The sequence below is a fragment of the Penicillium psychrosexuale genome (assembly GCF_028828465.1).
Source record: "Penicillium psychrosexuale strain IBT 29551 chromosome Unknown utg000002l, whole genome shotgun sequence".
NCBI classification, from domain to species: domain Eukaryota; kingdom Fungi; phylum Ascomycota; class Eurotiomycetes; order Eurotiales; family Aspergillaceae; genus Penicillium; species Penicillium psychrosexuale.
The window spans coordinates 7,129,304-7,152,628 of record NW_026643187.1 but is presented as its reverse complement, the minus strand read 5'-3'; the positions used below and the strand labels follow the sequence as shown (position 1 = coordinate 7,152,628).

Sequence of the window (23,325 nt, the reverse complement as noted above, 5' to 3'; positions counted from 1 at the left end):
CAGTGCACAGCTCAGTACCATCCGATAGGTGACATAGGTCCGCCAGGTGCAGGGGAAGGGGACTCTGTGTGAAATGTATACCAGTGAGTTTTAAGTCCCGAAGACATCTTCGACCTTTTCCAACTAATACCCATTACTCACTAGGTGGCTATCCACGATGGGAACGAGTTATATACAGAGTCAGCAATGAGCTACATCTCTGGCAGATTCGTGCGCAGCTTATATGACCCGGTGTCGAACCTCCCTAAACCACTCCCGAACAATTCTTCCATCAGATTGGCAGACACCCACGCTATCACTGATGCAAGTGACATCGTTCCGGACGTTTCTTTGAGGATTTTGCCAAGACCAAAACGCTTGTTTGGTCGGGAAAATGAAGAGAAATGAAGATGTCATGGACGGTTCCTGATGCATCTATAAAACTCAATTGTCCCAATACATCATTGGTATGCTCTTACATATCTCTTACTGTTATTATTGAGAAACTCAGCTTCTCTCGATCAACTTCCAGGCCATACACAACATACTTTACTGCAGAGACGGACGGTGACACTGTTTAATTATGAGATTGCAGTGGAAGTTTAACTTCACACGGCAATTCCCACCTATCACGAATTGCCAAGAATGGAGTGAAGTTCGCTTCGCTTGAGTTGAGTCAATATCAGGTGGGTACTCAATACAGCCTCCCAGACCAACTGCATGTGTCTAAACCGCTCTAGCTCGATATTAAAGTCGTTATTGTCACGGTGCGAGAGCGCCACCCGGTATCCTGGCCGAACGAGGCCTCCAGCACTCCACAATTGTCACCTGACGAAATTCGTGCAGCGTAATTTACCTCTAGAACATAACAAAAACCATGGTTCTTGTTTAGGGCCTAGAGGGGCCATATCCCATTCTTGACATCACCCACTGCATGGCCTATCACTCAGCCACTCATCATTCCCTATCCTACCACCGCTATGCAGCACCAGCACAAACACACTGGAAGCAACTTGTCTATCACCAGCATTCGGTCAACTGCTTTGGCTATTCCTCATACCACCCAGTCGTCTGGTGACTACGAATATCACCCACTACGTGCAGGATGGCGGTGGTAGCCGTCCCTGATGGGTTGACTTCGGTACCAATTCCTCAAGGTCCTTCTTATAACGGATCAATGTCCGTATAACGTGGAACAGGACATTGGATCCATGGGGTCCTACCTCGTCAATGGCAGAGGAGCCATGCGAGGCTGACTACCTTGTTCATTTTATTGGGGTGAATGTTTCGAGTTACCGAATTTATCTATTTATAGTTAAACACACTAGCAAAGAGACCATCAATTGTTGAAAATACAGAAAATTTTAATGCTAGAAAATTGAAAGTAAACACAAAGATGAAAGCATGATTTTCGTCCACTAGAACTCAAAGAGATAACCAACCCTTGCCGTAGAAATTCCAACCTGATCAAGGCATATCCACGGTGTTGAACAACCTATTTCCAGTATCAGTAGTCCCTCTGCCGGTGAATTGATTGTCAGAAAGACGAAGAGCGACAAAGGACAGTCGGTCAAATTGACTGAATGACCCAGCAATCCTACTCTTGGAAACAGTTTGCGAATGAATCACCCCAGCAACCACTACAATTCGAATAGTTGCATTGAGATTCCGGATATGTTGCACGAACTGCAATACCGATTTGCCAGTATTCACCACCGAGTCGACCAGTATGATTGCGACCATATTCTTCAGATGTTCATGTTGAAGGTCATTGGGAACCTTCGCGTGGTGAAACATTGCGAGCGGAAAGGCATCGTTGACTCCGAATGCCATTGGCTCACCTCCACGCATCAGTGGCACAATCAATGTTGCTTTCTCGTTCAGGAGTTGATACCCGTCGGTCTGGTGGCCCTGGACATGTGTAATCGGACGCGATTCGATTCCAATGATTTGGGTACAGAATTCTGTTCCCAAATACCACCCAACACGCCGATGAGCGTCTCGTAACGCCGGTCCAGAAACAGACGCATCGCGCATTGGTGTCATGAGCAATTTGGCGGCGGGCCGGTCAGTGGCGTGAATCACATGAGGATTTTGGCGTCTGGCGAGAACCGAATCGATGAAATTCTGATCTGTCAATCGCACCAGAGGTAGCAGAGTGATGTCAAGACGCGGTGTGACATGATAAGGCAAGAGTGTCTGGCGCGGCTGGAACCCGATCTTTCCAATGGCCTCTGCCAGTTTCTTCTCCATGCTATTGCTTCGTGTCGTCTCTTCGCCGGTGACGACAATAGCCTGGTCTGCGGACTCAAGCATTCCCAAATCCAGAGGACTATCCCCCAATGCAAACACATAAAGGTGTCGAACAGTCGACAAATAAGTCACCAGTCCGGCTTTGACAGAGGGCGTCACAACAAGACCGTCACTCAGACGCCCACCGCCAATCACTTGGACCTGCTTCGAGAGACCCATTCTCTTAAGCACCTTTTCCCAAACAGATCGGATCCCACAGGTAACCACGACCACGCGTACATGACTCGCATCGCGAATCAAGTACAAGAGATCAATAATATCACTGTGCATGTGTACCATTGATGAAACAGTTTGGCAACAAGCCTCAAACTCCACATCGTCAAAAGCCTCTTCATACAGCAGTGTTGCCTGGCGAAAGGCAGTGTAGGAATATCCTAGTGGACTGCTGAACAAAGCTTTCAAGGGGTTGCGCTTAGCTGAAGCACTGCGAACCTGCTCCCAAAAAAGCACTCCGCTATCTTCCGATGCCAACGTCTTGTCTGCATCCATCATGATGACAGTTTCCACGGTGGAGTATGTTTTCCATTCTTTGGTTGGCGAGATACATGTTGTAGCTCTCCGTATGCATCCGAAAATTCTCAACAAGGGAACCGAGCTTGCTGGCGGATACTAGTGGCGACACTAGCGTGAAGAGGATATCGTGGCACCTGCAAAGTTGACGAAGGTGGCTTTGCTCGATTTGCTGCCACCTAGCCAGATGGGAGGTTGACACAGTCGGGCGGCACCGTTTAGCATCATTCAAACGATACTCCGCGATGAGCTCAGCGGGGGAATTCAAGTATAGGATATGGCTATACGTAGCCAGATCACTCGGTGTACAAACTGACTGGCCATGCTCATCTTCCTCAGCCCAGAACATGAAATGCCCGGCCACTATAGCAATTTTCCCCGTGTTGGAACATTCCTGCTTGACTCTGGCTATAGCACGCTCGCGGGCATCATTTTTACCCTCTTTGGTCAAAATCTGGAATGCTTCAAGACCCCCAGGAGTCACCGCTGCGATAACATTGCTGCCATCATAGAACGCAAATTTGTCATTGTCGAGTACCGTTTTGAGTTCTTCCAGTCGGAAAGACTTTCCAGACCCAGGGAGGCCATACAAACCAATAATTACCGGCTTGAAACTGGTAGGCTGAGCTCGAGGAGATGGGTGGGAACGGTCATCATAGTTCACTTCTTCGTGGGGTTCCATCGTGGATACGGAACTTGTGAAGGTGAGCGGTCAAGGAAGATTGAACTTGATCGTAGATGGGAAAATGTGGTGCTTAAAAGGGAAGGTCAGACCTGATCCAGTAAGCTTTAATGATAAAGACCTTTTCTGAGGTGAATTAAAGCTGAGCCTGTTATCGAGGGGCAAAGAGAAACGGAGAAAGTGAATTGACTCGTAAAGTTTGTCACATAATCTAAGCAGCAAACATACAGCTACGCTATGGACTATTCCGGAACCATGACTTGTGATTCATGGAAGCAGTGGCCAAATGCGCCTAAGCTGACGGCTCACTCGCTGGAACTCCGTTTGATCAATATCATGGCGGGTAGCGACTTCTATGAGTTTGTGATCCTTGCTTGGGTTCACCACCTCATGCACAAGATTCCAGTGCCGGGCATGGCAGAAGAAAGCGGCTGCTTTGAAGAAGGACCATCGTGACGTGTACTTTGCAACCATGTACATGTAGATCGGGCTGGGATGGAGGCTGTACAAGCAAGAAGGATTCCTTGTTGGAAACCCGTCGTATTGGGCCCGGGTGATTGAGAAAAGGACATCTGATGTCTCACTAAGCTTTTGCCAACTTGTCTCTGCATGTCGACGCTCGCATAGCTCTTCTCGGAGGCGGTCTCGATGCCACGAGCCGGGGGACTGCCGTCGAAGATTCAACATCGTGAACCACCATCTCAATGTTCTGCGTCCTAAATAATTCATTTTGTCTGTAGAATTAGCGGTTGAGATTGAATGAATGGCGAATGGATAAATAGCAGCGAGAAATGCATTGCCTATTCAGAAATATTTAACTTGTCAAACGCGGCTTCCTCACAACATCACTATATATAACCCAACTCAGATGGCAGGTGCAACCCTCTCGCATTTGTTTTCAGTTAAATCATTTCAAATAGGGATTAAAGGCCATAAAAATCCAATGTATGCTAATTGTAATGAATATCATTTTGATATTTCGATAGACTGAAGATTTAAAGGTGAAACCCTTCAGCCTAAAAGGCCAAGCCACTAAAAATAGCCCAAGGGAGATCAGCCACAAAACAAAACAAGTGGCTGCTGGCATGCGCGGCCCTATGGACGCGCGGATGATCTCTCGAATATTAGCTGACCATTAAATAATCTGCACTTACGCTTCCTCCGTCATTTCAAAATCTGCATCTCCCTCTTTCTCATTTACGGAGCCTGTTTATCGCTCACCATGCCAGCTCTATATGCAGCGCTAGCCCAAAGCGCGGTGGAAACGGCCCCGCACCAACTGGCCCGGCGTGGCTTAAGTGTCAACCATACCCAAGCCGTCACCTTAGGGATAATGGCAGTGTATGTGGTGGTCATCGCACTACTATGGAATCTACCATATGTCCGCTGGGTACTATGGCCGTTCAAGGTAAACACTCCCAGCCCCATATTGACGGACTGCGACTAATCCACTGCACAGATGCTGGTGATTGCGTTCCATGAATTTGGCCATGCGATTACTGCCTGCTGTACTGGCGGAAAAGTCAAGTCTATCTCGCTGGATCCAAATGAAGGCGGCGTTACCCACATGCAAGGTGGTATGAGTGCCATCACCTTGCCTGCTGGGTACCTGGGGTCATCGATTATCGGGGCTCTATTGATCTTCGCTGGATTCGATATCGTCGCCAGTAAGGTTGCCAGCATCGTCCTCGGCGTCTGCTTTCTGCTTACCCTTTGGTGGGCGCGGAGAGACTGGTTGACTATCGTGACTATTCTTCTCGCGGTCGGGTTGTTGGTGGCATGCTGGTTCATTGTCCATGGTGAAGCCTTGCGCTGGGTCGTGGTATGTTGTCCTATGATTCACCCGTCATGAACTTATACTAATCTGCCTTTCTCTATAGTTGTTCATTGGTGTCATGTCTGCTTTGTACAGTGTCTGGGATATTGTAAGTACCAGTTACACTCTATTGATTTATTTGGCTAATAATATGTACTCTAGTGCGACGATCTCATCCTTCGCAAAGTAAACAGCTCCGATGCCAGTGTCTTTGCTAAGAGATACGGTGGATCTTCCCAGTGCTGGGGAGTCATCTGGTCTCTCATCTCTCTTGCTTTCATGGCTATTGGCATCATTGGTGGTATCGCAGCATTCCCTGAATCATTCAGCGAACAAGAGGCCAGTTCCAAGCACTTTATCCCGACTCGCTAGTGACACTCGCAAGGTTCCCTGGGGCAGCACAGACCGAAAATAATGATTTTTATGAGATTATGATATGAAACTGCGTTAGGGGATATCCGCATAGGTTAGCAATCCAAGTTTCGATTTTATTGATATACGGTGGCCCTGAACAAGAAAGTTTATCGCGTTGATCTCTCAATCAGAGTAGGAAGAAGTGAGCTAGATACCTGGTCCAATTTACTAGGACTTTATATGTAAGCCCTTCTAGATGTATACGAGGGCGCGCACACAGGACTTTATGTATAATCTTAGATTAGGGGGATTATTTAGAATCTAATCGCTAGTATCAGCCAGTCTCAGTTAAATCTTTGGTCATGATACGTTATGTGTGGTTTATTGTCTATTGTACAAGTCTGTGAGTGATAACTGCTGGCGATTTATCATGCATTCTCAGCCTCCAAAGCCTCCTCGTGCTGTAAAGCCATCTTGGCCATGACGTCCCGCGCCGCGACCTTAGCTTTCCGCTTCTCATTCATAGCGGCCTCATCTCCGTCCTCATCTGGACCGCCAGTTCGCTTTCCATTGGGAGAGCCAGTATTCCGCTTGGTCTTTTTGTGGGGTGCTGGGTGGGTCTCGGGAGGAGCCTCAATTGACTCTTGTGACTTCTGCTGGTCCTCTTCACTATGTGCGTGGCTGTTATTTGCACCAAGGGATTGCGCACGCAAGCTGCGACGAGACGTGCGACGTCGTACTGTATTTTGTTGGACGTTTGACTCGACATCCCCTTGCGTGGTAGAAGGAGCGATACTGGGTGATTCAGTGAGATCGGGTATAGTGGGCTGGCTGATTGATTTCCTCGGCCTGCCAGGCGGTCTTTTCTGAGGAACAGTTTGCGGCTGCGGAGGTGCCGTTTTGGGGCTTTCCTCGAAAGGCACACCCAGGCGCGGACGTTTGGCTATAGTTTGTTGCAAGCTGGATTGGGGTTGAAGAGAGCTGGAGGTATTTTGAGGTTCTCGAGCAGACATCAGCACATCTAGGGACTTCGGTTGCTCTTCTCCAGGTAGCCCATTGATCATTGCTGGTTGGGGTTGGTCATTGAGAGGAACGCGAGAGCTCTTTATCAGCGGATCTGATAGAGACATTTCATCCACCATATCATCTTCCTCCGGGGAATCCGCGATTGCCAGGCTGCGATCGCCCGAGAATGCGTCAGGCCAGTTGCGTTTCCGACCCGCTTGAAGTAAGCCGGGGCTCCGGACTTCAGGAAGCGCAGCATTCATGTTCATGATCGACAATGACTCTTGCTGGTGTGGCAGGGTCACTCCCATATAGCGATTCTTCAGTTTCAGGGCCTCGATCTCCAACTTGAGTTTCTCGATCTCGTCAGACTTAGACTTGAGCTCCTTCAGCACCATAGCAATCATGTCAAAGTCTTGCCCCTGAAGTATGGAACCTTCCGCCAAATTCCGTCCGGGTCGATTCAACTCAATTCGAAGGGCTGTAAATGAGTTTTTGAGATCAGACATTGTGTCTTGGAGGTGATTCACTGAGTTCGAAATCTGATCGATACTTCTACCCTGGTGAATCATTTGTTTTTGCATCGCTGGATCGACGGTAGTGGGATCGGTGGAGCCAGCTGGGACCGCTGCATTTCTCTGGACAAGATCGGTGTTTCGGCGCGGAGGTTCTTTCGGGGGACAAATCAGTCGTTCGAGGGCCCCCTGTTTGAATACAGGCTGCACCGTTCGCATAGTAACAATCTCCCTAAAGGCAACTTTCGACATTTTCCACAGAATGTTCATCCTAAAAGAAGATTAGCTATGAGAAGCCCCGGTCTTGATCGACAGCCACTTACCCGTTATCAAGTGGACAAAGTACCCCCATCCGTTGCTGGCAGAGTTTACATGACACTTCTTGAATGACACGGCCACGCAGAAGGGTCATATCCGATGTATGAGGGATTTGCTTCCGCTCCGAAGAAACGGCGATGCGATGGAGGTCGACACTCAGCCATGCTGTCGGGATTGAGTAGGCATTAGATAGTTTGGCCCACTCGTTCTCCAGTGCAGCCAGTGAGCTGGAACATCGAGCACACTGACACAAAATGCCAGGCCGTGTGAGATGGGATAGGTCCATCATTGTGCCCAGTGTAAGTAGTACCTAGTGTAAGCAATCAGAGTCTGTAAGATTGTGCGGACTTGAACCAGTGAAGCGCATTGCCCGCAGCCAAGCACATTGCTGAGTCAGCGGTCGAGGCCGACCGTTGGATGCACTAGTCCGAATTGGGGTATCTATAAGGACTGTGTAAGAACGGTGTCGTCATAGCCGCGGAGGCATGGAGCTACAGATTGTACACTTCTGATGGATGGAACGCAAGGTTCAGGTTGAACCAGCACCGGGCTAATGAGTATAATTACCCTCCGACCACCACTGCAACATGCTGTACAGACTATGATGAGATCCATCCCGGTTCCACAATGTAGCGAGCTATCTGTCCCCGGATCACGTGTCGACTCCCCTCTTTCCCCAATTCTCTCAACCTGAAGGTATCTGCGGTTACTGTCATAAAGCTCATCCATGAATCGCCTGTTACATCCGATCCGTCGCTCTTCCTCGGCGTTTCAATTAACAGCCCCGCACGGTCGAAAAATCTCTCCAATCGCTATGGCACAACTCTCAACGGATGCCCTGGCTCGTGCCTCGGCGGTCATTGGCAGCAGTGATAAGAAGACTACAGCCTGGCATGGGGCCGGAGCCGCTGAGTTCGACCTCCGAAGTATGACTCAATCGGAAAAGGATGACAGAATTGAAGCTGATCTTGGTCAGGCGATACAATGACGAAGCCTACGCCGTCGATGCTCGAAGCGATCTGCCAGACAACTCTTCTGGACGATGTCTTCAACGAGGATCCAGTCACTAACGAGCTGCAAAGCTACGTCGCTGATATTACCAAACATGAGGACAGTCTGTTGGTTCTTTCCGGTACCATGGGAAACCAGGTAGCCATTCGCTCGCATCTCGCGCAGCCACCTCATTCAGTATTGTGTGATCATCGATCACATATCATCTGTTATGAGGCTGGTGGTGTGAGCGCTTGGACTGGAGCCACCGTGAGCACTGTCATTCCCAAGAATGGGGTGCATTTGACTTTGGAAGACGTCAAAAAGCACGCAGTTCTCGGTGATAATATTCATTATTGCCCCACCAAGTTGATTAGTCTAGAGAATACTCTCGATGGGATGATCATGCCGCTGGCTGAGGCGAAGCGGATCGTGGAATGGGCTCATGCTAATGACATCAAGGTTCACTTGGACGGTGCCCGGCTGTGGGAAGCCGTCGCGGCCGGTGCTGGGAGCTTACCTGAATATACAAGCATCTTCGATAGCGTTAGTCTTTGCTTCTCGAAGGGGCTGGGGGCACCCATTGGAAGTATCATTGTCGGATCCCGAGAGTTTATCAAGAAAGCGCGCTGGTTCCGCAAATCTATCGGCGGCGGCGCTCGACAGACTGGCGTGATTGCAGCTGCCGCCCGCGTTGCGCTCACCGAAACTTTTGGCACGGACCCCAACGGCCAGACCGGGAAGCTTGCAGCAACCCATAAAAAGGCGAAACGGGTAGCCGATCTGTGGACCAGTCGCGGTGGCAAGCTAGAGTACCCCCTGCACACCAATATGGTTTGGTTGGATCTCGAAGCATCGGGAGTGGGGCCGAATGACTTGGCAGAGATTGGACAGCAGAAAGGGCTGAGACTGTTGGGTGGCCGCGTCGTGGTCCATTACCGTAAGTGGTTCCTTACCTGGGTAGTCTGCTTCAGGGCTGAGAGTGCATGACTGAAAATCTGACCTGTCACAGAGGTATCGGACGAAGCGCTCGCACGGCTGGAGCAAGTGTTCGACACTGCGCTGAAGGGTGATTTCAAACGGAGTGAAGATACTAGCAAGCCATATGGAAGTAAATAGTTTGATGTAAATAATAACGAATCTATAGCCATACTTCATAACGGTATATCGTGTACACTGTGTATTTCATAGATCGAACTTGAGAGGTTAACCCCGCTCTCACACACTCGGCCAATCAACGGCTCTGTTGCCTGATGAGTAAGGGGTTACGCGCCTTAGGAACGCGTCGTTGCCTCAGGTACCGAGTCACGATTGTTGCGGCTCGTTCCTGGTCTTGTTCCTCGGACGACGACCTTCCCAGGAGTGCAATTTTGCTCTGTCCCGGCGTCCCCGTTTTTATCTATCTACCGTCCCAATTTTGCTACCAGCGGACAGGTTGATCGGGGATATTTCAGGCTGTGTGCGTTCATTCTCGATCTCGAGTCGGGGCTAAACAAATGCCTCTTCAAGCTTCCAAAGGACGTTTGCTAACTTGTTAAAACTGGATTCCACAGACATACCTCCTGGCCCCCTCAAAATCGACGCTTAAAATCCCTAATTCGAGCATTTAATACGGAAACAGCATTCGGTAGCTTCTCATTAAACGGCATTTGACGGTCTGCGCCGGTCGACATCTGCAACCCATAATCAAGATTCGTATTCTTATGACATGCAGACAAGGGCTTGAAGTCTCGCTTTTGTCTCATGTGCATCATCATCATCTGTGTTGATCAACGCTAGCTTTGAGAAGAGTTGAAGAGGGACACCCCACTCTGCAAGGCACACGGTTCACTTATCGCTCATGCTCATCTGATTGCCTATTTCCACTCCTTGCGATCACCAAGCAAAACGTTCGTGGGCAATCTGTTGCCGAGGCGACACACACCCTGGTGATTGTATCATTGGTCCTGAAACGTACATATCATTCATTGTCTTGTCCAACTTTTGCCCGGGTGTGCGGCTCCCCGGCCCTAGTACCCATTCCTCTCGAGGTATATACAAACCCTCTCTGAGCTTTCGCTGTTGGCGCAAAATCACTGACATATCATATATCTAGCCTACGACATTTTAATGACCTTTTTATGCACATTCCCCTTGCTGGCCGCGCAGCACATATACCCTACTCCATCGGATCCGTACCCGTAGCTCATTTCTGTGTTCATTCCCCTAGCACCTTCATTTACACTTGCATTCATCCTCATAATGGAAGCCACCCAGGAATCCACGCAGCCATGTGCTGATCCTCGCCGAATGGGAATGAATAACTCCGGCATCCAAGATCAAGACCTGGCCGACATTATCTGTATCCTTCATCCGAATTCGCATGCTGCCCATGATGCTGTCAGTGCCACTGGCGGAATATGTCCTCAACATATCCTCCAAAGGGACATACTAGGGCACGACTCCTCTCACACAGCATCATTAGATTTGGCGTTGAGGCTCTCGTCAAAAGTTCATAACCTGGGACTGGGCTTTTGCTTCGGTCGCAATCGGTCTCGTTGTGATATTCTTCTGAGTGTCGATGATAATGCCAAACGAGTGTCAAACAACCATTTTCGCATATATCTTACCGAGGACGGCATTCTCATGCTGCAAGATACGTCGACAAATGGTACCATTGTGGACAATTGCCGCCTGCGAAAATCTCAGAAGGATGGGAATAGTCGAATGCTCACAAATGGATCTGTCATTCAAGTTGTCACCGGCTGCCAAAACTCCGACGAGGTCCGGTTCGTGGTTCGAATCCCATTACGAGAAGGATTCGCTGTCCACTATCACCAGAACTTGTTTCGCTATTTCGAACGAGTTCATGCACATGCTCCGGCGCATAAAGAACGACAGGGCCCAAGCCCGTCTGCTTTAGCGTGGTCATCCGCCAACGCTTATGGCATGCATTGGACCGGCGGTGCTATGTACAACGTGACTGGACAGATTGGAAAGGGCGCCTTTGCTACTGTGTACAAGATCGCAACCAAACAACATGGCGCCATCTATGCTGCGAAAGAACTCGACAAGCGTCGCTTCATGAAAAACGGTATCCTTGATCAGAAGGTCGACAATGAGATGAAGATCATGAGAGATCTCAGACACGTAAGCAATGTTCAAGATTGCATGTTAACTATAGAACTAACGTGTCGCAGCCGAATATCGTTCAATACATCGATCATCACGAGCATGATCGATGGATCTATATCATCATGGAGTACGTTCCAGGAGGCGAGCTGTCGACATACCTGCACACCCAGGAGAGAATTCCCGAGGAAATGGTCAGAACGATCGCACGACAAGTGTTACGAGCGCTTCACTATTTGCATAAACGCCACATCACCCATCGAGATATAAAACCGGACAACATCCTGATTGCCTCGTTGGACCCGCTTAGAATTAAGCTATCGGACTTTGGGCTGTCGAAAGTGGTGGAGCAAGAGACTTTCCTCAAGACTTTTTGTGGAACGCTTCTATACTGCGCGCCGGAAGTTTACCCAGATTATGATCAATACCGCCGTGGCGAGCTCCGAAAGAGGCGTCGCGTTGGAGACCCGTAAGCCACTTATTTCCTTTCGCTTGAGAAGCCTCTGCTGACATTAAAAGACCTCCCAGAACATCCCCATACAGCCAATCTGTTGACATGTGGTCTCTAGGAGCAGTCCTTTTCCATATCCTCGCCGGCGTTCCCCCATTCTCAGGGCGTGCAGAAGATCGAGGTCTCCAGATGCTCCGCACCATCATGACAAGCGACGCTGATTTCGATGCATTGCGCACGGCAGGGGTGTCTGAGGCTGGAATCGATTTCGTCGCCCAGCTTCTCAATCGCGATCCTTTCTCACGTCCGACAGAGAAGAAGTGTTTCCAGCACCCTTGGATCTCCGAGGTGCCTGATGTGGATGAGTATGAGGATGATGACGACTTGCTATATGACTATCAAGATCGGCTTTCAATCATTGGCGAGGATCCCGAGGACGAGCTAGACGCTTCACAATTGTCTATCGCTGACGGTCCGGGCTACGTCCATGAAGCCGACGGCGAGGAGAGTAGCGGCAGCGAAGCAATCTCCAAACGCCCCCGTACCCAGTTCATTCCGACTGATGTACACTATCCCAGCCTTCCAAATATTGAGAGCTTCCAAGATGGACAAGCGGTAGTGGACAATAGTGCCAAACGTTTGTTTGGCGAAATTACCCCCTCAGCTCTACGGAGCTCCCACGCACTCGGCAATATCCAGGCCTTCAACGCCAATAATTTTCACGTTGACTTTCTCTCTTCCGGTGAGTCGATGATGAGCGACGATCCCAACGAGTCGATCATTTCCCTCCCGGCGGTACCCTTCGGTGGCACTGCACCCAGTTTGATGGGTGCAGAGAAACTCGTTGGGCAACTCAACATGAATTCCTTGAACCCCACTCCGCAACTCAAGGGTGGCCCGGTTAACAGATCCTCCTTGCGGCAGACCCCTCCTGGACACACCAAGGGCGAGACACTATCTAGTAGCCCAAAAAAGGATTTTCTTCCGCCGACTTCGAGCCCTAAGGCAGAATCTGTCTCGAGTCCACAGGAGGCAACCCCAAAAGCGAAGTTCACACGTCGGATTGACCTCACTCTTGCAATCCCCGACACAGCCAGCGAGGCATCTAGCGATAATAGTGACCATAACAGTCAGCGCGACACTACTCCCAACTACCCCTCTCGTCCCTCTAAATCAGAATACGACGTCGAGTTTGCTACTACCCTCGATGCGCAGACAGGCCAAGCTATCTTGGATCGGGTCTGTGTCGAGGAAGCAGACTCGTCAGAACCGATTGTTCATAGACCCAACTCACCCCCTATTCCCTCCACTCTCTCTGACCCCGAGTTTGCCAAACCACCAAAACGATATGGCAAACTGAAGAGCCTTCCCGGTTCGATATTCGATTTGACAATCTACCTTGAGGATAGGCTCACCTCCTGGGGTCGCGGGCCGTCCGCGACCGTCAAGCATGCCGACCCCATGGACACTAGGATCCCCGCCTATGCACTAGAGGTCACATTTTGGACTCCAGGAATCGAGGCGAGGATCGCAACAGGTGAAAGCTGGCTCGATATCCCCGGGGTTATGGCTATTCTCTCCACCAAAGCGCGTCTTGGCATCTGGGTGAACGACACACTCCTGCGCCGCGGCTCTATGACCGAGGATGGCCCCGAGGCTTTACAATTCGGGAAGCTCTACACCGGCGACATCATCACTGTGTACCAAAACAAAGACAGAACGAAGTTCCTCAAGCTCCAGTGCGACTTCACCCATGGCGAGAGTGCCCAACCCCGGCCTGGACCTGAAGCCGGTTTCATGGTGCGACAAGCTCTCATGAGCAAGGCCGACAGGACGGCGAACCGAATGCCGATTCAGTCCCAATGCAAGGATCGGAAGTAGATTGAGATTTGATGTTATTGGACTTTCCGCTTTGGTCATAGATAGTAATTGCGTGGTCCGCATGGAATTAATTGTTTCTGTACTCCACAATGGTCTTTGTCCGCAAGCGGTCGAGTAGATGTAGGAATGTGGAGCTGATCTCCGCGCTCCGCAAATTGATCTCCGCTTGATTGAGTAGCTCGTAGGTTAAATTAGACTTAAACTGTATGTCAACTATACAGCAGGAGTCATTGAACCCTGGGAATCATTCAGGATTTCGAGTTTTGACACTAATGCGAGATCAAAATCCAATTTCCCTCTTCAACACTGGGAAAGACCGAAAGTCAACCCGCACCTGCTCCAATGCCATGGAATCAGCACAGACGTGCCGCATTCGGCCTCAAGTTCCTCGCATCTCGAATCCGGTGTATAATGCCCCCACGGTGAATTGTGTTGTGTATCTTAACTGCCAACTCTCCTCTTTCCTAATTTCATCACACTCGTCCTGTCTGTCACTCTGACCTCACAACGAATTAACCCCCTTCGCTCGAAATTACTCTCCGGTCGATGGCCTCAAGATTTCACAGCGATCGATCTCTAGCAAACAATTCTTCAGCGCCGATCATTGCGATGACCTTATCGCGGTCGCCCTCTCCCCACGCGGGCGGGGGTGGTCCAGCCCGGGACTCGTTCCGGGCAGCGGCACCACATCGCCGAATAAACCATCGCCCGGTTCATTATTGCCAGGCACACCAGGCAGCGTTTCATGGGCTGAAGCCAAGGCGAAGAGCGAGGAGGTGCGCGGGTATCCATCATTCTCAACACGCAATAGCGGCTTCTTCTCTCGACAACGACACAAGATCTTCGCTCGATTTCCTAGCTTGAGAAGACTTTCGTCGCAGGGATACGTCGACAAGGATGATTATGGTCGGGAATGGAACCGTCCGGGTAATGGGCGTGGCCTGCTAGGCGCATTACGCATACCAGTGCGCCGGGGTCGGTTCCGGCTATTATTGGCGCTATTCTTGGTGTGGATTGGCTATATGTTTTGCTGGCCGAGTAAGTGATTGCTGATTCCATATTATTTCGACGTGACATTCTAACAGTATTCCAGCCATTGTCCAAACATACCGAAGGTCGCCTATAGGCGGCGGGAGCAAGTTCGTCATCATACTCGGATCGAATGTGGAGGGAGGCGTCATGGAGTGGAAGGGTGCCCGTGAATGGGCCATTGAGCGCAACAGCATATGGAACAAGAAGAGATATGCGAAAAAATGGGGCTACGAGCTCGAGCTAGCCAATTTGCTGGCCAAGAAGCGATATTCACATGAATGGCGCGAGAGCTGGGAGAAGGGCGATGTGATTCGCAAAGCCATGCGCAAGTATCCAGACGCAGAGTGGTTCTGGTGGCTCGACTTGAACACCTGGGTCATGGAATACGACACATCTCTCCAACACCATATATTCAATGACCTCAAGTCACACGTCTACCGTGATATCAATGCCTATAACCCAATCAACATCACCCATCCACTACCCGAGTTCTGGCTCGATGAGCTCGGTCGTTCTCGCGAGGGCGACGGTAAGGCAGATTCTTTGAATATGCTTCTGACACAAGACTGCTCCGGCTTCAATCTCGGATCTTTCTTCCTGCGACGGTCTCTTTGGACCGAACGGCTGCTCGATGTCTGGTGGGATCCCGTCATGTACGAGCAGATGCACATGGAATGGGAGCACAAAGAACAGGATGCTCTGGAGTACATATATCAGAGCCAACCATGGGTCCGGAGCGGTGTTGGCTTTTTACCACAACGCAGCATCAATTCCTTCCCTCCTGGCGCATGCGGCGACGGAGAGAATTCAGTCGTTCACTATCAGCAGGCAGCACACGACCTCGTCGTTAACATGGCTGGGTGTATGTTTGGTCGTGATTGCTGGTCGGAAATCTACTACTACCGCGAGCTGAGCAATTGGCTTGGCCGGTCTGGTTGGGAGCGATTGAGAGATGGTGTAGTTGATCTATACGACCAAATGACGGGGAAGGTTGTGGATGGGGATGAGTGATCCTTATTGTTTTATGCCATTCACGTCACATATGCTTTCCACGGCAGGTCTACATCCATGTGGTCATTCCTCGCATTATAGGAGGTCTTGTGTTAAAGTTTTGTTTTGTATGTATATGTATCGCTTTAGTAATGCCGCATTATCTTGATCAACCATGGTCGTTGAAAATATGATATTTTCGCAAGTCATTTCCTCATTGAACATAATAATCCCTAGTTCATCTGAGCCACATAAAAATCCAATATTATCGAAACCTCGCTCACTCTAACCTACCGTTTTCGGATTGTATAGATTCACGTGACCGCGGGATCTGCGCAGAAGGTCTCCCTCGTCTCCCGTACAACACCACCCTGACCGCCCTCCATCCACCCAATCACAAACCACGTAATCCAACCTTCAAGATCAACGTGCCGACGACCGCATCAAGCAGCTTTCAAGAGAACACTCTCCCAACCCTTGCCGTCACAGCCCAGCGCCCGAGCAAGCAACCACCCCAGCAAAACCCCACCTCAACGCAATCCCCACAAACCAACCACCCGCAATGCCCACCGCCGAGTCCGCCGCCTTCCTCGCCAAGAAGCCCACCGTCGCCCCGACCTACGAAGGCGTCGACTTCGAGGACAACGTCGCACTCCACAACGCCCGCGATGCCATTATCCGCGAGCAGTGGGTCCGCAGCATGATGGCGCGTCTCGTCGGCGAGGAATTGGGCAAGTGCTATGCGCGCGAGGGCGTGAACCACCTTGAGAAGTGTGGTGTTTACCGAGGTGAGTTGTTTCCGTATTATATATCCTGTCTACGCTATATCCAGGAGATCCAACGTTCTGGGTTTTAAATTTTGAAATACCGGATGACTGGGTTGAGCGCGAATTGGATAGGATTGGATTGGTTGTGATTGCGATGCGTTGTACTGACCTAATATCCTTTGTAGACAAGTACTTCGAGCTCCTCAAGGAGAGCAAGATTAGGGGTTACCTCGGCATGGAGAAGAACCGCTTCGGTGGACAGCCGGAATAAGTGTTTATATCTTTTGTGTGTTGAGCTATGCGATTGCGTTTCGAGGCTCGGGTTTGATGATTGATATCGACACCGCGGGGATTCTACAATTTTGATACCGAGATGAAATGATACCGAGATGAAATGATCAGCTTTGGACGGAAATCCCGTGGTTTCGATCCGATCCTGTCCAATCTTGATCTTATAGCCACCCAGATCGGGTCCGCGTCGGAGGGGAGACGAAAAGATGGCAGAAGAGGTCTGGAGATTACCCTCTGTGCTCTTGTCCGTTTGTACTGTACATAATATCACTTTGTTTGATCTTCCTTTTTCTTCTACTATATTGTAGTGCTGTTCAAGGTCGTAGTAAAGACCCACACGCGGCCTCAGATCCCAATGTATCCTCACCGGGCACCTGTCGTCCTAGGACCGCCAAGTAAATGCTAACTTCGGTATAATCACCGTATCTCATGCTATGTACTTATATGTACTTGTATATCCGTGTTCAATAATAAACGGTCGAGGCTGTCGCACTCCGGTCCGGGAATGCACCCGGAGGTCCACGGCCATCAGGCTGTCCTGCATCGTCTTCACTATCATCGTCACTTCCGAATTGAACGTCATCTCTCTCATCTGGTGGAGCACGCATCCGCATGAGTTGATCGTCATCTAAACAAGGGGGCTGGTATGGTGCCGGGGGAGAGTGAATGTCACGACCAGAAGGCAGATTAGAGAGCAATGGTGCAGATGGTGGAATGATCTGTGTGTTCATCTGCATCGGGTCAGTAAGCCATACATATTAAGACTCACTTGGGCTAGGGTGACGTAAAGAATTCAAACTTACTGTGTCATTCATTTTCACCCAATTCGTCTCAAGCATCGCGAGGACTCGTCCCTCCTCATCACGGCCAGCATCATCCCCCGCATCCAATGGACCTTTGTCGCTGCGACTACCGCCAGCGTCCTTAGTAACTCGACGCTCCTCGCGCCGCTCTGTCCACTCTCTCTTTAAACGGGACAGTCCGCCCTTCGCAGAACCTCCCGAGCTAGCAGCGTCTTCCGAAGACCCTGCTCCACGTAGGCCGAGTGGAGTGCGTGCAGCTCGCAACCACGCAATACCCTCACCAACTTTGCCTGATAGCTCAGCGTCCACACCAAAGAATCGACAGGCGCGTGCCCGAGCAACGCGAGCTAAGACTCCTGTATAGCGGACCAAATCCTCATCCACACGGCCTGCACGACCAGACGTAGACCCAACTGCACCTAGACCTGCTGCCGCTTGTTGGGCGTACTCTGCGGCACGAACACATAGTCTTGCAAATAGCAGAGCGCGCACCTTCGGGATCTCAGGTGCACGGACCATCCACTCTTTATCATTCGGATTGCGCGATTGGATACACGCCACAACATACGCATCATCCTTTAGAACAGCCAGTAACGTAGCCTCCGCCATGGCCAGAGACGACAGAGCAGACTGCGTACCAGACTCGAGATCCGGTACCGTCGACACAGTAGCTGCCGTGAAAGTCGGCGAGGACGCGAGCAGATTATGCACCGAGCTAGCCTGTAGGAGATACCGTGTCGCAGTCTGGACAGCAGCCGTACGAGCCTCCGCAGACGGGGTAGACGGTGCGTATAGCGTAGCGACGACTCCTGCGCGCGCCATCCTACTCAGTACATAGCCCAGAGTTGTGAGCGTAAACGCCAATTCGAAGTGGATGCCGCGGCCAGAGACTCGTCCATTCCGCGTGCGGATACCGTTTCCGCTTGTGTTATTTCCCCCGGGCCCGAAATTCAACCCGCCTGAGGATGACAGCGTATATCTCCATGTCGACTCTATCTCCGCATGGGCTGTGATGTCGACTACTTCGGCGCGGAGATTCGTTCCCCCTGTCGTATAGGCGTCTTGGGAATTCGCTGTAACAGAGCGACCATTCAGTCCATTTAAGATTGCGAACAGGAAGGGGATGTATTCGTTCAAGGCGGACAGAACTGCGGGTAGGTGGGCATCCTGGCGCGGGCCGCGGGGTAGGCGCTTGTGGGCCTTCAATGCGAGGCGGAGTGCATGGCGGGTTGTTGTGGCTGATTGGGGGAGGGATGGATGAGTGGCAGAGGAGATGAATGATTGAAATGATAGAGGCGAGGTGGTTGGGAGGATAAATGCGTAAACCATGGTGAATTACGGAGTTCAAGAAGGGAGGAATCGGGGATCGGAGCTGATGTCACTGCTCTCGCCGTGCATAGCGTCCTTCGAAGGAATCTGCCAAGCGCCCAGCACACCTTCCTGGTGTTGGCGCGGGCAACGATAATAAACCCTGAATAATCCTTGACATGAAGTACCTTTTGTATCGCAACCCCATACAAAAGGTACGCGATTATGGAGAATCGAAACTGAACATTCAAAACTTTACAATATTTCTTATCTTCAAATGGGAGTTGAATACGGAGTACTCCGTTCTTCTTTGGACTTTCGGGCATTTTGTCGCTGGATTTCGTACGATTTATATCTTTTGTATAGAGTAGGGGGAAAGAATTGTACCTCTTGGCTCCTATATTACGATGCAGATTCTTCTACGTTGATGCACGGTTATTGTAAGTCTTGACTGCCTTCGATATTGAAGGTACAAAGCAGAGAATTCATGAGAACAGGCCGACCTCACACATCGCCAAACTGATTATTCCAAACGAACATTGCCAAACGTTCCATGGCGCCGGTGGTCATAACGAGGTCGGTTTCATTCGGCTGTTTCGACCTCATGTAGAGATCTTCGAATGGCACTTTAAGGCTGCCTGTGGTCTTTTCACAATTTGGGGCAGGTTTTTGAACAATCTCAATCTCTGGCAAGGGGTAGGAGTTTGGTCGGCCCCGATGACTTTCCATTCTTCCAGTACGATCCTTCCGCGAGGGTGTATCGTGAGCGTAAGCGCGACCTTGACCTCTCCGTTGGACTGTGTCAACCAAAACTTGACATCGTTTGCAAGCTTTGTCCGTGGCTCAGACCACGCAACTTCAACCACCAAGGCGGGCCATTTCGTTGATCGGCCACCTACTTGAGAGAACAGGCGCCACGAGCGATCCGCACGCTTATGCTTCCCCGTACCACTTCTGTAGGTTTCTGTGAGTGTAGCGATAAGAGAATCATTATCGTTGCAGGTATTTACCTAGTCCTGGAATATTATATCAAAAGCTGCCGCTGCTGTATCGTGGTTTTGGGTCTCGAGTCTGATAAGAGCATGGTTGATAGAAGGGTCGTAGCTCTCGCATGATTGTGCGAGCAGATTTTTCTTTAACATTCATATTATCAAGGAAGGAACGCTCATCTATAATAAAAATTAAATATGGGTTAGACAGCTCCATATTCCTTTCATATTGGTCCTGTTCCTGATCTAAAATCGGAAGAGAATCCTCAATTCCCTTAAACTCATATTCTGGGGTCGTAGAAGGGAGACCGTGTTCAGACATGATGTTAAATGTGAGACGAATTTCAGTAAGTTGTAAGAGAAGTTATATACTTCATCAAGAGTAGTGGCAATAGTTACGTTGCTCGGTAGTTGGTTATTCGTCACTTACTTCCAAGAGGGTATAAGAAAGTACCATTTGCATTAGTATAACATACAAAAGGTACCTAATTTCGTTGACCGGGGTAGGTTAGACTAAAGTACAAGGTCATATGACCACCGAAGAACTATATAAACCCTCCCAGATTGATTCCCACTTCTTACTTCTCTCCCCATCTTCACCTGAATCACGGGCGAAGCTTGAGAACGATCTCCAGCTTCGCTTAATGAAAGTAGCGGACAATCAAAGGTTGCTCTCAGTGTCAAAGTACACAAACGAGGAAAGATCACAGGGGAAACCCGAAGAGAGCGTGGAATTGCTTCCCAGTCCAGAAGATGGATACAGCCAAGATTCCGGAGTCAAACCGTGAAAGAGTTCAAGGGAGGTAAACTGTTCAGAAGCCCAAGCAAAACTTGTGGAAGATATGAATTTTTGGCTGAACAAAAGCAACGAGAAGTCGATGTTGTACTCAGCATCAGAGTACACAAACGGGGAAGAATCACCATGACGCAATGAATTTTGCAAGAGCTATGATCCTTCCATCAACAAACTTGTCGTCAGAATGGAGATACCGAATCTTGTAATGCAATAGAGGAGGAGGATCATGAGCTCATTGTGCATGGTTATCGCTATCAAAGGCATAGGTAACGGGAATCGCGACACAAGCCAACAAGGCAACCTTCGGGCAGATATGATCAAAGCCTATAATGCCAGTCACCTTACCAAGCCATGAATTTGGTGTCCTGTTCTGTATGACTATACCGACGAAGAAGATATACAAGCATCCCAACTATTCCCATATATGAATGGGCAGGATATCGGTCTCTGGGTCGAAGCAAATTCATGAGATTCATAAGGCAGTCCGTCAATGGAGGTAGTGACGGTTGGGACGACCGTTGGCTCAATGGATATGAGCTAGAACTTATCTTTACAAGAATACAAGCCACTCATTGAGATTAATTGTTTCATCGTCCAGTAGACAAAAACAACGTCTGCCGGAATCAATTCATTGTTGGATTGCTCCAGTATCATCACCGGTCCTCCAGATCAAGAAGTAGGTTGGTTGGGTTCAGGTTTTGACACCCGGAGCAGGGGTGGTCAAGTTGTCTGACAGGAGAATTGGAAATGATTTGGTCATTATATACACAAAGCTACTTTACTGAACGTAATACTTTAATGACCTGACCTGACCCCAAGATGTTAATTAGTTAGGGACGTTATACCTCTGGTAACACTACGATGTCTTTTTGGAAATATATTTTCATGACTTGATAGAAGTAGCTGGCTTCTTTTTGCTTATATTGAATACAGCAACTCTCCTCTTCTCCTCTTTGCTCTCTTATCAATTTGCTTAAAATTGAAATATGGAATGTCAAGTTACTGTGGCAAAGTGATCACTGCTCGTCCCGTAATACCATCATCCCTTAGCTTCTCTATCAAAGTCGGCACGTCCGAGAAATCAAAGACTTCGATCGATGGTGCGATCTTTCCAGCAGCTGCAGCTTGCAGCAAGCCGGTCAATTGATCCTCCGTACCCACAGATGACCCTATAAAGGTGAGACCTATCATTGCGAGAGTTAGTATATGATTGACCATGAGACCACCGTCATCTTACCTCTCGCTGTGCAAAGTGTAGCCGAAAGAGGAATATCCAAGTCATTCGGCGGCAACCCAACATTCACAACAAAACCCATGTTTCTCACCAGGTTAGGCGCTATCTGCAATGCTTCCTTCGTACCCGGCACGACGATTGTCGCATGCGCGCCCTCTCCAGTGAACTCACGCACTCGAGCAACCACATCTTCAGCCTTGTAATCAAAGAAAACCTCCGCACCGGACTCCAAACTCAATGCTCTCTTATCATCACCACTATCAACCGCAATAACACGCAAGTTTTTAATCCTGGATGCAATCTGCACCCCAATATGGCCCAAACCTCCCCCAGACCCCGAAATAACAATAAAGTCACCCACCTGCAGCTCATGATCAAGTTTCGACAAAGCACCAACCATCGTAAGTCCAGCGCACAGTAGCGGTGCTGCAACTTCATCGGCTACGCCCCCGGGGATCAAGGTCAGGAACCTCGCATCGGCGATAACATACTGCTGCAATGTCCCCGGGACATGGCGACTTGTATTGAGCTGCTGTGCGCAATAGTTTGGGAATCCCCGCTTGCAGACCGAGCATTCGTTGCATGCACTGTAGAGCCATTTGACGCCGACTCGTTCGCCGAGAAGGGACTCCGAGACATCGGGCCCTGCTTTCACTACAGTTCCGACTCCTTCGTGGCCGATGATGGAGTTGTATGCGCCCCAAGCCAGCACAGCGCGGAGTTCTGAGCGGCTTTTTGATGGGTATTGAGTTAGTTTTTCGAGGATGAATTCATTTCGGAATGTAAGCGCTTACCACAAGCCGGTGCAAGTTAATTTGACGAGAACTTCATTTTGTCCCGGACTTGCGACGGGTATGTCATTCTGAAGAGTGATAGTTGCATTTTCTCCTGGGTTTTGCACCACCGCAGCTTGCTGTAGCGTGGGTGTGGAATTTGCCATTGATAGGAGTGGTTTTTGCTGAGGGGCGTTAAATCCGTGGTTGATATTCCCAATGGTTTGTTACACTTTAACCACGCTTTTTTCTTTTTGTGATAAGAATCACCGATATTGAAGCCTGGTTTGGATACATTTTGGTCGAGCACATATGTAGATGTTTGCCGAGGTAACTGATTCTTTTCGGTCAGGATATCGGCAAGTAGTGACAGTATCATTCCAACGATACTTCACCACGTAACCATGGCTCAATCAA

At 49.6% G+C, this 23,325-nt stretch overlaps 11 protein-coding genes across 11 annotated transcripts; 6 read left to right on the top strand and 5 right to left on the bottom strand.

Annotated features, from left to right (window-relative positions):
* Window positions 1–1,446: 1,446 nt before the first annotated feature.
* Window positions 1,447–3,484, bottom strand: N7518_003823 (uncharacterized protein; the record flags this gene model as incomplete). Its single annotated transcript, XM_057184750.1, has 2 exons — window positions 1,447–2,819; window positions 2,884–3,484. The coding sequence occupies 2 exons, from the start codon at window positions 3,482–3,484 to the stop codon at window positions 1,447–1,449; spliced, it is 1,974 nt and encodes a 657-aa protein (XP_057046200.1).
* A 237-nt stretch (window positions 3,485–3,721) lies between these two features.
* On the top strand, window positions 3,722–3,940 carry N7518_003822 (uncharacterized protein; the record flags this gene model as incomplete). Its single annotated transcript, XM_057184749.1, has 1 exon — window positions 3,722–3,940. One exon carries the CDS (start codon window positions 3,722–3,724, stop codon window positions 3,938–3,940), a length of 219 nt encoding a protein of 72 aa, XP_057046199.1.
* A 766-nt stretch (window positions 3,941–4,706) lies between these two features.
* N7518_003821 (M50 family metallopeptidase) lies at window positions 4,707–5,672 on the top strand (the record flags this gene model as incomplete). The annotated part of the gene is made up of 4 exons (XM_057184748.1): window positions 4,707–4,892; window positions 4,944–5,306; window positions 5,365–5,409; window positions 5,463–5,672. The coding sequence occupies 4 exons, from the start codon at window positions 4,707–4,709 to the stop codon at window positions 5,670–5,672; spliced, it is 804 nt and encodes a 267-aa protein (XP_057046198.1).
* Window positions 5,673–6,082: 410 nt separating this feature from the next.
* N7518_003820 (uncharacterized protein) lies at window positions 6,083–7,781 on the bottom strand (the record flags this gene model as incomplete). Its single annotated transcript, XM_057184747.1, has 2 exons — window positions 6,083–7,445; window positions 7,498–7,781. The coding sequence occupies 2 exons, from the start codon at window positions 7,779–7,781 to the stop codon at window positions 6,083–6,085; spliced, it is 1,647 nt and encodes a 548-aa protein (XP_057046197.1).
* A 525-nt stretch (window positions 7,782–8,306) lies between these two features.
* N7518_003819 (threonine aldolase GLY1) lies at window positions 8,307–9,601 on the top strand (the record flags this gene model as incomplete). Its single annotated transcript, XM_057184746.1, has 3 exons — window positions 8,307–8,418; window positions 8,469–9,422; window positions 9,495–9,601. The coding sequence occupies 3 exons, from the start codon at window positions 8,307–8,309 to the stop codon at window positions 9,599–9,601; spliced, it is 1,173 nt and encodes a 390-aa protein (XP_057046196.1).
* A 1,122-nt stretch (window positions 9,602–10,723) lies between these two features.
* Window positions 10,724–13,925, top strand: N7518_003818 (CAMK family serine/threonine-protein kinase; the record flags this gene model as incomplete). The annotated part of the gene is made up of 3 exons (XM_057184745.1): window positions 10,724–11,611; window positions 11,662–12,062; window positions 12,113–13,925. The coding sequence occupies 3 exons, from the start codon at window positions 10,724–10,726 to the stop codon at window positions 13,923–13,925; spliced, it is 3,102 nt and encodes a 1,033-aa protein (XP_057046195.1).
* Window positions 13,926–14,197: 272 nt separating this feature from the next.
* Window positions 14,198–15,968, top strand: N7518_003817 (putative alpha-1,6-mannosyltransferase subunit; the record flags this gene model as incomplete). The annotated part of the gene is made up of 3 exons (XM_057184744.1): window positions 14,198–14,347; window positions 14,492–14,963; window positions 15,019–15,968. The coding sequence occupies 3 exons, from the start codon at window positions 14,198–14,200 to the stop codon at window positions 15,966–15,968; spliced, it is 1,572 nt and encodes a 523-aa protein (XP_057046194.1).
* Window positions 15,969–16,509: 541 nt separating this feature from the next.
* On the top strand, window positions 16,510–16,985 carry N7518_003816 (putative NADH-ubiquinone oxidoreductase 12 kda subunit; the record flags this gene model as incomplete). The annotated part of the gene is made up of 2 exons (XM_057184743.1): window positions 16,510–16,735; window positions 16,900–16,985. The coding sequence occupies 2 exons, from the start codon at window positions 16,510–16,512 to the stop codon at window positions 16,983–16,985; spliced, it is 312 nt and encodes a 103-aa protein (XP_057046193.1).
* Window positions 16,986–17,469: 484 nt separating this feature from the next.
* On the bottom strand, window positions 17,470–19,137 carry N7518_003815 (pH-signaling protein PalC; the record flags this gene model as incomplete). Its single annotated transcript, XM_057184742.1, has 2 exons — window positions 17,470–17,736; window positions 17,809–19,137. The coding sequence occupies 2 exons, from the start codon at window positions 19,135–19,137 to the stop codon at window positions 17,470–17,472; spliced, it is 1,596 nt and encodes a 531-aa protein (XP_057046192.1).
* Window positions 19,138–19,620: 483 nt separating this feature from the next.
* On the bottom strand, window positions 19,621–19,845 carry N7518_003814 (uncharacterized protein; the record flags this gene model as incomplete). Its single annotated transcript, XM_057184741.1, has 1 exon — window positions 19,621–19,845. The coding sequence occupies one exon, from the start codon at window positions 19,843–19,845 to the stop codon at window positions 19,621–19,623; it is 225 nt and encodes a 74-aa protein (XP_057046191.1).
* Window positions 19,846–21,900: 2,055 nt separating this feature from the next.
* N7518_003813 (zinc-dependent alcohol dehydrogenase) lies at window positions 21,901–23,075 on the bottom strand (the record flags this gene model as incomplete). Its single annotated transcript, XM_057184740.1, has 3 exons — window positions 21,901–22,085; window positions 22,139–22,866; window positions 22,930–23,075. 3 exons carry the CDS (start codon window positions 23,073–23,075, stop codon window positions 21,901–21,903), a joined length of 1,059 nt encoding a protein of 352 aa, XP_057046190.1.
* Between the last annotated feature and the right edge of the window lie 250 nt (window positions 23,076–23,325).